The sequence below is a fragment of the Phascolarctos cinereus genome, unplaced genomic scaffold, assembly GCF_003287225.1.
Source record: "Phascolarctos cinereus isolate Bilbo 61053 unplaced genomic scaffold, phaCin_HiC Scaffold_726;HRSCAF=1367, whole genome shotgun sequence".
Taxonomy (NCBI): Eukaryota; Metazoa; Chordata; class Mammalia; order Diprotodontia; family Phascolarctidae; genus Phascolarctos; species Phascolarctos cinereus.
In genome coordinates, this window is record NW_027556098.1 from 335,388,703 (window position 1) to 335,401,900 (window position 13,198).

Consider the following 13,198-nt stretch of genomic DNA (forward strand, 5'->3'; position numbering starts at 1 on the left):
TATACAGCACCTTATGGTTGGCAAAGTGCTTTGCAAGCATCTCATTTTATCTTCACAATTTTGTAAGGCAGGTGCTGTTATCCTCACTTTACAGTCAGTCAATATTTATTAAGTACCTACTGAGTGCCAGGCAGTGTATTAAGTGCCAGGGATATAGAGAAAGGCATAAGATAGTCCCTGCCCCCAAGGAACTCACAATTTAATAGGGGAAGATACCACATAAGAAATGGAAAAGCAGGATGGATTCAGATGGTAGTGGGCTAGCCTGATGAAGTCCTGCAGCCTGAGAGGTATGAGTTACAGACTTGATTTCATCTTGCAGAATGATGAGTTTCTGGAGATCATGAAATCAGAAGCTCAGCCAGTGGGAAATGATGAATTCCCTGGGTGGAGGATTTGGAAGGAGCTCTCCAATGCCCAACCTTCACCCTCTCCAATCAAAGGGAGACAGAGGTCCCAGGGGTAGGGGGTGCTGAGGAGGTGGGAGTTTCAGAATTGCTGCAGAACAAGTAACTGTTACAGACAACAAAACTGAGGCAGAAGTTAAATGACTTGCCCAGAGTCATACATCTAGTGTTTGAGGAAATTCGGTTTTCTTAACTCCTGGTTTAGCACTCTATTCACTGAGCCATTTAACTACCCTTTCTACAGGAAGGCAGTCTGCTTATTTTTTATGGATGTCTTATTTCTTTCTTCACTGAAGCTATTCCAAACCTTCTCTTTCTCAAAACATAATACTCCTTCTCTTTCCACTCCTCCCACCCCCACCTCAGCTGAGGACCTTGCCTCTTATTTTCTTGAAAAAACTGAGGCCATCTGATGCGAGTTCCCTCTTCTCAGATTCTTTTCATCTTAAAACAGCTTGACACCATCTCCCTCTCCCCTTTTCTTCACCTCTGAAAGGTGGCCTTTCTCCTTGCCAAGACCCATCCCTCTGCATATGCACTTGGTTCCGTTCCCTCCCATCTTCTCCTTCTGACTGCATCATTAATCATCCCCACTCTCTTGAATCGTCAACTTCCCCTATCAACTGGTTCCTTTATTACTGCTGTCAAACATGCCCACATTATGAAGTGCCGGTCTGGCAGGGAGCTCACTAGTTAGAAGAGCAGGCCTTGGGGCCTATATTCTTTCCTCTCTGGGTTTTTAGTGACAGTATTTTGTCCTGGTTTGCCTCCTATCTCTCTAGCTGCTCCTTAGTCTTCTTTGCTAGCTCAGCATGTTAGGAGTCCCTTGTCTACCTGTTCTATGTAGTTGACACAGAGTCATTTACAAAGAGAAATAAGTCACTCATCTCATCAACCACATGTAGCTAATAATTCTTTTACCCTTAAAGAAAGCTTAAAAGAAAGCATTCAGCACAATCAACATCAATGTATTAAGTCTTTTTATTCAGTTACTGATACAATTCCATAATTTAGTTCTCTAAGAACTGATACACCAATGACCAACAACTTATTATTATATCCCAATATATCTGAATCACTGTATTCTTTACAGTCAACTAGGATTATTTACATATTCTGTGATCCTTTAAACTTAATTTTATAAGGATTTCAAACTGCCCCTAGGTTATGACATGCCTTATATCAGGGTACTTACGGTGAACAAAAAGGAATCAGATTGCTTGATTTTATATATTTATTCATAAGGTAGTAAGCCTTTGATAAAAATTAGAAGTGAATATTCACAGGTGGTAATTTTTCATGTATAATTGTATCTTTTCAAAAGTTACATGGTAACTTTTATAATTGTGAGATTACTTATATATGAAGCTTTATGCGTTCAAGTATTTTGCATGATGTCTGATGTGATCATTAATAAAAGTTGCAATGAAGTAGTAGTTATGATCATATCCCTGGAAAAGAAAACATACGTATATAATCACCAAGACAGCTAATACATATGCAAAGTAATATTAAGGACTAAAAAATTATCCAGTTTGTTTGCTTGAAAGAAGTTCACAATAAAAAACAAAAGGATTTCTATATACACACTTTGAAGTTTTCATTTTATATTTAAACCACAATGTACTTCGTAACATTTTAAACTAAAAAAATGAGGAAAAGAATTAGCATTCCACAGAGACTGGCTTATATCACCATTTCATTATGCCAAGAGAAGAAGACATAAATACATTAATGAAGTTTAATATCCTTTGTGGAACAGAGATGTTTGCTGGCATTCCCAAGAACCATGACATCATTCAGCGGAGATTCATAAACATGGAGAAGATATTGAATTTCAAGCCAGACAAGAGGGGCACTAATCAATCAATAATGAAGTGAATCCCGAATCATACATACGCACATAGAAAACAAAAATTTGGAGGAAACAGCCACAACTACACAAATAACTTTTTCTAGACAGCAAAGTTATCCCAGATCTAAAATTCTGGGGGCAGTTCTCAAATCTCATAATTTTTCAATGATGTTGAGATACAGACACAAAGCAAGTAGGTATTAGTTAGACTTACTTAATGGATACTGGAAAGGACTAAATGAATATTTGAGCACAAACAATATAATCACTTACCTACCACATTTCATTAAAATTCAATTAAGCTATATGACACACACAACCAAGGTTGGCCTCAAAGAAGAAATATGAGAAAACACTTTCCCTGTTCCTTTGCAGAGGCAGAGGAAGTCCACAGGTGTGGAATATTGGATATAACATCAGACTTGAATATGTCAATTGGTTTTGTAGAAATTTATGATATATTTATTTCAAAAAGTCAGACAAATTTAATTTAAGAGAGTTAACCTTGATATGCTTTAGCAACATATCAAGTGTGGCCAAAGTCTATCAACATGGAACTGGCAGACAAACGCAAAAGCCAAGAAGAGACTTTACTTTGTTCAATTACAGCCATCAAGATAAATATGAGGGAAAAAACAACACAAGGAGACATAGACATGGAAGGGGAAAAAAGTCACTGAGAACAGCCTCCTAAGGAAATTTGACTATCTACTCCGAGGATAAGGCTCCATAGGAAATATGTTCAATTACAGACTTGAACAAGGAACTTCTCAAAGGTTTACTAGAAATGAATGACTTTCTGGAGTCCCATGATGCTATAAGGGGTCATAATCCTTCACTATCAAAGGAAGTTAAAGGAAATTTAGGAAGGCTTTTCCAGTTTTCTGCTTAATGCTAGTTTCTATTCAACAGTGGAAGTCTGATGAGGAAAAAGTGGGAGAGTAGACACTTAAGAAGCCCACTAAACTAACCATATAAAAAAAACAAACAAAAATATCACCTGTGCTTTTGAGTCCAGTTACTAATCCCTAGGAACTACAGAAGATGAGGTAGTACATTTTCTGACTCTTATACCATGCTATAAATTTCTGGGAACCAGCAACTAAGCAATACTTCTAGATGAAAGTCATGGAAGTAACTCAAAAGCAATCCATCTATTCTTTTCCCCAGACTACACATGGAAATTAATTTGACAAGAGTGTTGCCTTATTAGGACCAAGCCCTGGATTATTTGGTTTCACATTTCTGTGTCTAGACAAGAAGAAAAACCTTTCTCTAGGTCACAACTCATTAGGAGGATGTAAAACTAAAAGAAAGAAAGACAATATGTAGGAAAAAGATGACTAGATAAGGAGAAAAAGATTCTGGGGAAAATTCAAAGGGAACTAACTATTTAAGCTTCTCAGTTTTCAAGGCAGTGGGATGTTAACAGAAAGAGCACAAGGCAGAGTCAAGACCTGAGTTCAAATCCTGTCTCTAAACACTGGCTGTGTCATGGGCAAGTCACTTAACTTCCCTGAGCCTCAGTTTCCTTATCTGTATAATGGAGAAAACAATAGTTGTAATACCTACTTCACAGGGGTGAATAAAGAGTTTTGCGAATCTGAAGATGCAATAAAAATGTGAATGATATTTTTTTTTCCTTTTGCAGAATGGCAGCATGTGTCACCTACCAGTAACTCAACAAGCATATGATAGGCCCCTTCTGGGCACCAGACTGGACACTGCTTGGCTTTCTCAAATTCAAAGACTATATCTTGTTCAGTAAGAGATTGTGTTAAGAAGAATAGTGTGATCTTCTAACACTTGGCTAGCCAACTGCTCCACGTTTCATCTTCATTTGTCTCTGCTCCCTACAAAGATGCCTCAAAGGAGCCTACTTCAAGATCCGTGTGAGTCCAGGTTTATTTCTCCCTTGTTACTTAAGGACACATCTGTCTCCCTGCCTATTAAACTGTAAGTTTAGGAGCAGCAGGAGCACTTAAAGAACCACGTTTCTTTGCACTTGGCCCATCTTCCTGACATATGGGAGGAGGAAGGACATCTCTTCCTTGGGAGCAAAAAAGCCAAATCAGAACTATCATTCCTGGAAAGGACTTGTCAATAGATTGCCCTGTGACTACCATCCCTGTGACTTCCAAGAACAAAATGCCCTTCCAAGGCCATCACTCCCCTCTTCATGTTGCCTTTCCCAATTAGAATGTAAGCTCCTTGAGAACAGGGACTGTCTTACCTTTTTAATTCTTTCCTCCAGTGCTTAGTACATAGTAAGCATTTAGTAAATCCTTATACTTTGTTTAATGTGAGATTCCTCTCTGACTCAATCTGTGTGTCCACCTATCCCTCACCTCTCACCATCAAAAAATGGTCCTTTTTATTGGATCTGCTTCCCATGAGCAGTGGCATTTTTTTCTCTTTTGAACTAGCCCTGCTTTCCACAGTCTGCCCTTTTATTTTCCCTGGGCTATTTCTATTCCTCTCCAGATCAAGTGCTACTACTTCTTTTTTTTCCCCTTTGTTTTTTGGTGAGGCAATTGGGGTTAAGTGACTTGCCCAGGGTCACACTACTAGTAAGTGTCAAGTGTCTGCTCTGAGACCACATTTGAACTCAGGTCCTCCTGATTCCAGAGCTGGTGCTTTATCTACTGCACCACCTAGCCGCCCCAAGTGCTACTACTTCTACATCACTAAGTTACTATACAAAGAGTGGCATATATATGTCCTTCCACATCTCTGAGAACTTGCAAAGTTAAGATTTCAATGGGAGGCTACAAATCATAGACAGACAGACCTGAATGAAGGAGATAACGCTTTCAGGGCAAAGCATTCTAAAAAAAGTAGGGATTTTAAACCCTGCTGTAATTAGGATCAGCGTCTTACTCTACAATTCAGTAAACATTCAACCGATTTTTTTTTTGGTAAGGCAATCGGGGTTAAGTGACTTGCCCAGGGTCACACAGCTGGTGAGTATTACATGTCTGAGGCCAGATTTGAACTCACGTCCTCCTGACTGTAGGGCCGGTGCTCTATCCACTGTGCCACCTAGCTGCCCCCATTCAACTGAATTTAATAGGCATTAAGTGGCAGAGTGCTAATATCTGTGAATCCTAATGGAAATAATCTAAGAGGATTCTACATGCTACCTGAGTATTTCAAAATTCAAAGCAAATACTCAAACTTCCATACAGTATTATTATGGTGCTTGTACAGTCAAAAATCCACTTTTCTGGGAAAAAAAGTAAATATCTTACATGAGGAACCAAGAAAGATTTTAAATTAATCTAAACTAAAAACATAAAAACTAAAGAACTAAAAAAATTAAAGAACTAAAAACATAGAGCATATTAGTGATACATCCTGAAAAATACAGGATGGTTAAGTCAGTCAATAAACATTTTAAAATACCTACTATGTGTCAGAAATTGTCCTAAGTGCTAGGCATACTAAAAAAACCAAAACCAAAACCATAAAAGTCCATTTCTCAAAGAACTGCCACTTTAGTGGGGAAACAACATGCAAACAACTATGTACAAACATGACAGATACAGGATAAATTCAAGATAATTACTAGTCAGAAGGTACTAGCAGTAAGGGGAATCAGGAAAGGGTTCTTGTAGAAGACGGGGTCTTAGCTGGGCCTTGAAAAAAGCCAGGGAAGCCAGGGGATGGAGATTAAGGGATCAAGTTATGAAAGGCTTTGAAAACCAAACAAAGGGCTTTATATTTGATCCTGGAGGTGATAAGGAGTGACTAGAATTTACTGAGTATGAGGGAGACATGATTAGTCAAGCCCATTAGAAAGATCACTTTGACAGCTGAGTGGAGGATGGACTGGAGTGAAAAGCAGTAAGCAGACCAGCAGCAGGCAATAGTTCAGGGGTGAAGTGAGAAGAGCCTGCACCAAAGTGGCAGCCCCATCAGAAGAGAAAAGGGGACCTATGTGAAAGATGTACAGAAGGTAAAATCAACAGGCCTTGGCAAAACATTGAATATGAGGAATGAGTGGAGTCAAGGATGACACCCAGGCTTGTGAGCCTGGCTGACTGGGAGGATGGTGGTACTCAACACTAAAAGGGAAGTTAGGAAGAAGGAAGGGTTTGGGGAAAAAGACAATGAATTCAGACTCAGACATATTGAATTTAAGATGTCTAAGACCCAAGTTGAGGGGTCCAATTGGCAGTTAAGATGCAAGAATGGAGAAGGAAATTTGAGAATCATTAACATAAAGGTGCTAATTATATCCATGGGAGCTAATGAGATCACGCGAAATCCTATAAAAGGAGAAGACAAGTTAGGACAGAGTACTGTAGGATGTCTATGCTTAGTGAGCATGACCTGGATGAAATTCCAGCAAAGTAGACTGAGAAGGAATGATCAGATAGGTAGAAGAATAAGGAAAATAGCAGTGTCACAAAAACCTAGGGAGAAGAGTATCAAGGAGAAGAGGGTAGTTGACAGTGTCAAAGGCTGCCCAGAGGTCAAGAACAATGATGATTGAGAAAAGATGATTAGATTTCACGGTTAAGGGACTATAAAGAGAAAGATTAAGCGTGTCCCCTTTCACTAGTGTTAAGTTCAGGTTGTAAAGGGGAAGAAGAAAAAGTTGGGAGACGTTCTGGTGATTTTGCTATCTTATTTAACCTCTTGGTAAGTTCCTTTCCTAGCAAGACTATTTTGTATCTATAAAATGGCTATACTGAGATTGCTTGTGTTCTGTGTCATTAAGGAGGCAGTGACTTCCTCTTCCCCCACAATACAATTTAAAGAAAAAGTCTGTGACAGAAAAATTCTATTTAGAGCTAAGTTTTTTTAAAAAAATTACATGCTTTTTCCTTTACTCGGTTCTCAAAGTGGAATCAGTATTCTAGGTACTATACTGGATGCTGATGCTGAAAGGCAATGTTTTCTTTCATCTCCTCAAAAGCCCTAGGAGTTCAGAACTGAATAATGGATTAACTCTTCAAGAAGGGTCTTCACAGAAAGCAAAGAAAAAGAGCGCTTGTGTTTCTCACTTATAGATGGTGAAGATCTCTCCACTAAAGTCTTATTCTGATGTTTCTTCTGGGAGCAGAAGTAACCTAGGGTTCTCCAAGGCTATGCTAGTGGAATGCAAGCTCCGGCAGCTCCTACTGAGTCAGAAATGCTTAAAAACTAAGGCCATAAGTGATGCACCTATCATCTGAAGATGATTTTATCAAAGTTTGGATAGGATGATCGCAAGCCTATCCATTTTTTTATCCATTCTAATCCTCAAAGATCATCTACTTGGCTGTCAAGGGGTTTTGATCTGCACTAAGAAGAAGGTACCCACACTGACAAAATCAGAGATCTTTGACGTGTAATTAAGATAGCTGCCCATATTGGCAGAAATAGCCTTTGATTTAGAAGTACTTTGGGAACCAGAGAAAACTTCAAATCCTTAATTCCTGAAGCCTGTAAAGACGGGACATAGTTGATGTCAACTGCCTCACTCCTTGGTTACTGAGCTTCCTTTCTCAACCCACTCTGTGCAACTTCAACAACTGAAAAACAATAACTCCCAGTCCCTGCTCCCATGGTACTTTTCCAGTTTTTAGAAGCCTGGATTCTAGTCCCTGTTTTGCCATAAATCACTGAATCTCTCTGAACCCAGTATTCCTCACACTGACAAAATAAGGGGGATTGACTAAATTCCAGCTCTGTCCATGATTTTAAGCAGATAATCAAGTTTTCAGCCTTTGGGCAAACCAAAGTCAAGAGAGGTTTTGTCTGAGACTCTGGTTCTGGAGTGATGGCCCGGCACATTTCCATTCATTTGCTTACTCAATGACAGAAAGCCTAAACAAAACCTAGTTTAGACTGTGCAAGCCAGACTTACTCTGATTTTGCCAGAACGAAAGCCAAGGGAAAATTGTTTAAGCTAAACAATGAATTAGGCCACAGCAACTTCAATGTTTTCTTACTCTGGAGTTGTCAAATGGATACTTCATCTTGGCCCTGGCCCAAGTCTAGACTAACAAGTTTCTTAGTTGCCAAGAAGAAAATAATGAGTGTCTCATTTCACTGTTCCCCAAATCTTTGCCACTTCTACAATCTCCCAGAGTTCTAAGTCTTTGTTTGAAGGCTAACAATCTCGTAGTCACATCAGAATTTCTTGGCACAGTCCCTGGACAGAAAAGGTATCCAACGTGGCTCTTGCCAAGAAGTGTAATCTATTTAGAAACACACAATCTGCTATACCACTTATGGCTAAACCTCTCCAATCCACTATTGACTTATTTACAGACTTAATTTGATCAAAACTGAAGTACCTGGTGGCTTGATCTGTATGATTTAAAACATTTAAATGAATAACTATAATTTTTTTTCTATTCCTAAAGAAAAATTTGAAGAAAGAAAAATGAGATCAAATATAATTCCCTTCTCTCTGGGGCAATGTACCAGGTATCTCTGTTTAAGGTTTTTGAATAAAGGTAATTTTTTTCTTACTGTAACAATATGTTTGCAAAATGTGTTAATATTTACTTGATACACACTTTTAAAAGTTATTTTATTAAATGGATTACCTAATGGAACTAAGGTTTTGTGATTCATTTTATTGTTGTCAATAAAGTATGCTTTATGGTTTTAAAAATTAAGATTATGCAACGTGATTATTTTCCATCTTCATTTTTAAGTAAAAAGGGTTTGTCCATTCTATGTTTCGAAGGGGAAAAGGAAGAAAATAAGCATTTGTATGGTACCTATCATGGCAGCCAGGTGGTGGAATGGATACAGTGCAGGGCCTGAAGTCAGGAAGATTCATCTTCCCAAGTTCAAATATGGCCTAGGACAATTATTAGCTGTGTGACGCTGGGCAAGTCACATAGCCCTACTTGCCTCAGTTTCCTCATCTGTAAAATGAGCTGGAGAAGGAATGGCAAACCACTCCAGTATCTCTGCCAAGAAAACCTCAAATGGGGTCATGAAGAATTGGACGTGACTGAAACAACTGAACAACAACAAAAATGTGCTAGGAACTGTACGAAGCACTTTTTTTTTTAAACAGATGTTATCTCATTTGAACCTCACAACAACCCCAGGAGGTAGGTGCTGTCATTATTCCTACTTCACAGTGGAGGAAATTGGGGCAAACAAAGGTTAAGTGACTTGCCCAGGGTCAAAGAGCTTGTCAGTTGCTGAATCTAGATTTGAACTAGGTCTTCCAGTTGAGAACCACTGCTACATAGAGGACTTACTGGAGGAAATGGACAAGAATAGTACAGTAGCCTAGACAGATGGCCACCTGCACCAATAGAGAGAGTCAACATTTACATCAAGGAGATCATAACAGCCACGTGAATATTAAAATAACATGGATAGAAAACACTAACTCATATTACTATATATTTACTTCATACTTTCATCAGAGAATAAAAACAATCAAGACTAAAAATATTCCTATCATTAAAGAGAATATTTTATCCCAGTCCTTCAAAAATATAAACTATAGAGATTTCCAGATAGAAAGAAGCAAATTGTTAATAAAAGTTCATTGGACTGGCCTATTTTCTTTGCATTTCTAAGAGGAAGATAAATATTTTTCCTCTGCTGATGATACTTATTCTATGTCTTTACTTAAGGCAGCTAAGTAGTACAGTGGATCGAGCACTAAGCTTGGCATTAGAAAAATGTGAGTTCAAATTGACCTCAGACACTAGCTATGTGACTTTGAGTAAGTCACTTAACCTTTCTCAGTTTATTCATCTGTAAAATGGAGACAGTAATAAAACCTACCTTCCGGAGTCATGAGGAGAAAATTTAGTAATTTTTATAAAGTGCTTTGTAATCCTTTAAGTGCTATATAAAGGTTATTATTGTTGTTGTTATCTGAACTGTGCACTGTAAGAAATACTTCTAAATCCAAAGAAGGAAAGTCCTGTTACAGACAGAATTTCCTCATTTTATACAGTAGGCACCCAATAAAATATTTTTGCTTGAATTAAAATCATCTATTCCAACCATGGCAGAATGGCTGAAAGCAGAAATTAGAGGAAGGTTGGAAATAATTAATGATCTAAACTTCTGGCTTTTACTTCGTCAGGTCTTCAATGTTGCTATATAACTTATTTTTACAGTGTTAATTATATAGAAGTAGTTCAAAAAACTATAGCAACTTCTTTTACATACTACTTCTTAACTGTTAAAAATATCTACTTCTCTTAAATCGTCTCTATATGTTATCTGACACAGAAATTACTGTAACCCAATGGGATATTAATTTTCAGATGTGCCTTAAAAGAACACACCAGAAATATTGGGGAAAGACATAATTCAAATTCAGATCAGTGTTTTGTTTTTGAGTCAGATCACAGAGCACAAAGTCAAGAGAAATAGTCTGCTAATACTTGCCTCTTGCAATCGAAAAACAACTGGAATTTTCCGTTCCGCACAGGCAGCTATAAAGTTGTCAGGAAGTAGTTGCCCATCTTTAAGGAACTGGTCATCTTTGCCTTGATCAATTAATATGTCCAACTGAGAATCTGGATATGACTTCACAAGACGAGTAGCATCATATGCCTGTAAATAAAAGGAAAATTTCAAAATTAATTTTTACAATGCTTAAAAAAGAAGATAATCTAGAATATGCAGTACTCTGGAGATAGTATATCAAAGTAAGCCATGTATACTTAATGGAGCTACTAGAGTGAAACAGAAATTAAAAGCAACCCAGATTACAAGGCTGATTAAATCTGAAACATTCTTTTAAGTCTCAAGTAAAGCTATTAAAGCTCTATATATCTCAAGATAATTTTTAAGGTTTTGGTTAAAAAGCCTCCTGGATTCTAGTTTCCAGTTTCTAGCCTCTTCCTTGCTTTAATTAATCCTCATAAAAGCAAAGATCATCTTCCTTGAGCACTCTTCGGCTCACACCCTTTCCTTGTAACTCTACAGCAACTCTTAGCCACCTCTCAAGCTCAATAAAAACATCAAATTATTTTTAAAGATGTTTCTAATTCCTTTATTTCCCTCCACACCTAGGTACTCTATCCCAACCAGAAGCACTGTTTATCCCCTCTACCAACCCCAGAAACACATACTAGTATTCTTCCATGTCTAGCCATACCATGTGACTTTTCTTTCTTCTCCCCTCTCCATGTATGAATAGGCAACTTCATTTATTTTTGTGCATATATATATGTGAGTATATATATGTATATGTATATATATATGTGTGTGTATATATACATATGTATGTATGTATGTATGTATCCCAGATAGAAATCTGTCTCTTAAAAAAAAAAACTGACTCCTCCATCAGGAACTTTTCATTCAAAATAGCACAAACGTTATTAACAAAGAAGACCCATTTACATATCTAGGCTCTTGTCAACGTCTGACTGAATACATAGCATTGTCACAGACACAATAAAGAGGTGGGTTAATCTAAATTTTACAAGAAATAATAGAACACAGGCTTTTTCTATTAGTAAGAAGTACAAGCTGCCTTTTCATCATTCAGGATTATTACTGGAATATCCTTTTCTTGGAGTATCTATTATAATTAATTACTGTTTAAAATCAAATCTTTCATCATATGTATATTCTAGTATGAAATTTATTCCTTAAATTTTAGATAGACCTCAAGGCACAGATAGGCACATATGATCTCTAGTTTGTATAATTTTTAAAATACTTTAATATATCGGGTATGAATTATTTAGTACTTACCTCCCACTTACTTTGATCTGTTCCTAAATATCCACTGAAGGCCTTTTTCCCCCAAGGACAGAGCATTGGATTGCAGATTGGAGAGAATGCTGACACAGACTTCAGAAACAAAGAAACCAAGTTTCAAAACCAGTCATTTTGGAAGGCAATATTTGAACTGACACGTAGAAAATGACTAAGAAGCTACTGACTCATGAAAAAGTTTGTGAACAATTTTCTTGAAATATCTTTGGCTTTGATTGTAAGTGCCTCAAAGGCCAGAACAGTCCACTGAATATTCTGGCAAACTGCTAGTAAAATTTTGGGTGCTGAAATAACACAAAGCAATAAATTATTATTCATCAAATAAGTATATTAGACAAAAGGAAGTTTATGTTTAGTACTTTTCCCTCTGCTGATTATGCCCACCAAAAATAAATTAACTTGTTGAGATGTCATAATAGACTTTTTGGTGAATAAATGGCATTTAATTTTAAAATACTCTGTTATTAAGAAAGATACATTGGAATTTAAATAGCATTATTACTAATAACGATACAAATTTTTCCATATTATTTTATACCACAAGGAAACATATAACTCAGCAAACATTTATCATGTTGTTTTATATGGATTTAAATTCAGAGTAGAGATATTTTATGCTTCAAAGAATTTCTATCTTATATCTTATTATAAGAATTTATACTTTATACATAATCTTGTAGTTTCTATTAGCTTTAATAATCTTTTTCAAAACACAAAAAATGTAAATATGCTCTATTTTTGGATTAGAGAATAGAAAACTGCTTTATTGCATACTGAAAAGGCGTTTGATTTTTTAAAAAATCTACCATGACAGGAAGATGGTTCAATTTCAAAACAAATCTTGCCAATAACAAAACATATCTTGCTGTAGAAAGAAGTCTCTATTACAAACATTTTCATCTCTGAATCAGAGATTTGGAATAACTTAGTAACTAATACCTTCAAGTTGGGTATATATTAAACAGACCATGAAAGTCCTATGATTTTAAGGCCAGAAGTTGCTAGCTCAACTTAGTCAAGAATTCAAAGCATAGCAGAATATTGTTACTGCCAAGGACCACATTAACAATTTCCTTTGCAACTCCCCATAGCACACTGTTCTCCATTATATAATGAGCTCAACATAGAGGATTCAAGGTTACTAACTAGCAAGAAAATATATAATACTTAGAATAGGCAAAAGAGAAAATTAAAACTTTTGCCTAAAGAATTTAGGACTGCT

General features: G+C 36.8%; 1 protein-coding gene across 2 annotated transcripts in view; it reads right to left on the reverse strand.

Moving 5' to 3' along the window:
• Nucleotides 1–1,370: 1,370 nt before the first annotated feature.
• ESD (esterase D) overlaps nucleotides 1,371–13,198 on the reverse strand; it is a 34,101-nt gene continuing 22,273 nt past the window's right edge. For both annotated transcript variants that reach the window (XM_020993792.2, XM_020993793.2), the window contains exons 8-10: nucleotides 11,953–12,051; nucleotides 10,633–10,800; nucleotides 1,371–1,858 (exon numbers count right to left, since the gene is read on the reverse strand). In XM_020993792.2, coding sequence (XP_020849451.1) covers nucleotides 1,778–1,858; nucleotides 10,633–10,800; nucleotides 11,953–12,051 — 348 coding nt within the window. In that variant the 3' untranslated portion in view covers nucleotides 1,371–1,777. The remainder of the gene's footprint in view (nucleotides 1,859–10,632; nucleotides 10,801–11,952; nucleotides 12,052–13,198) is intronic.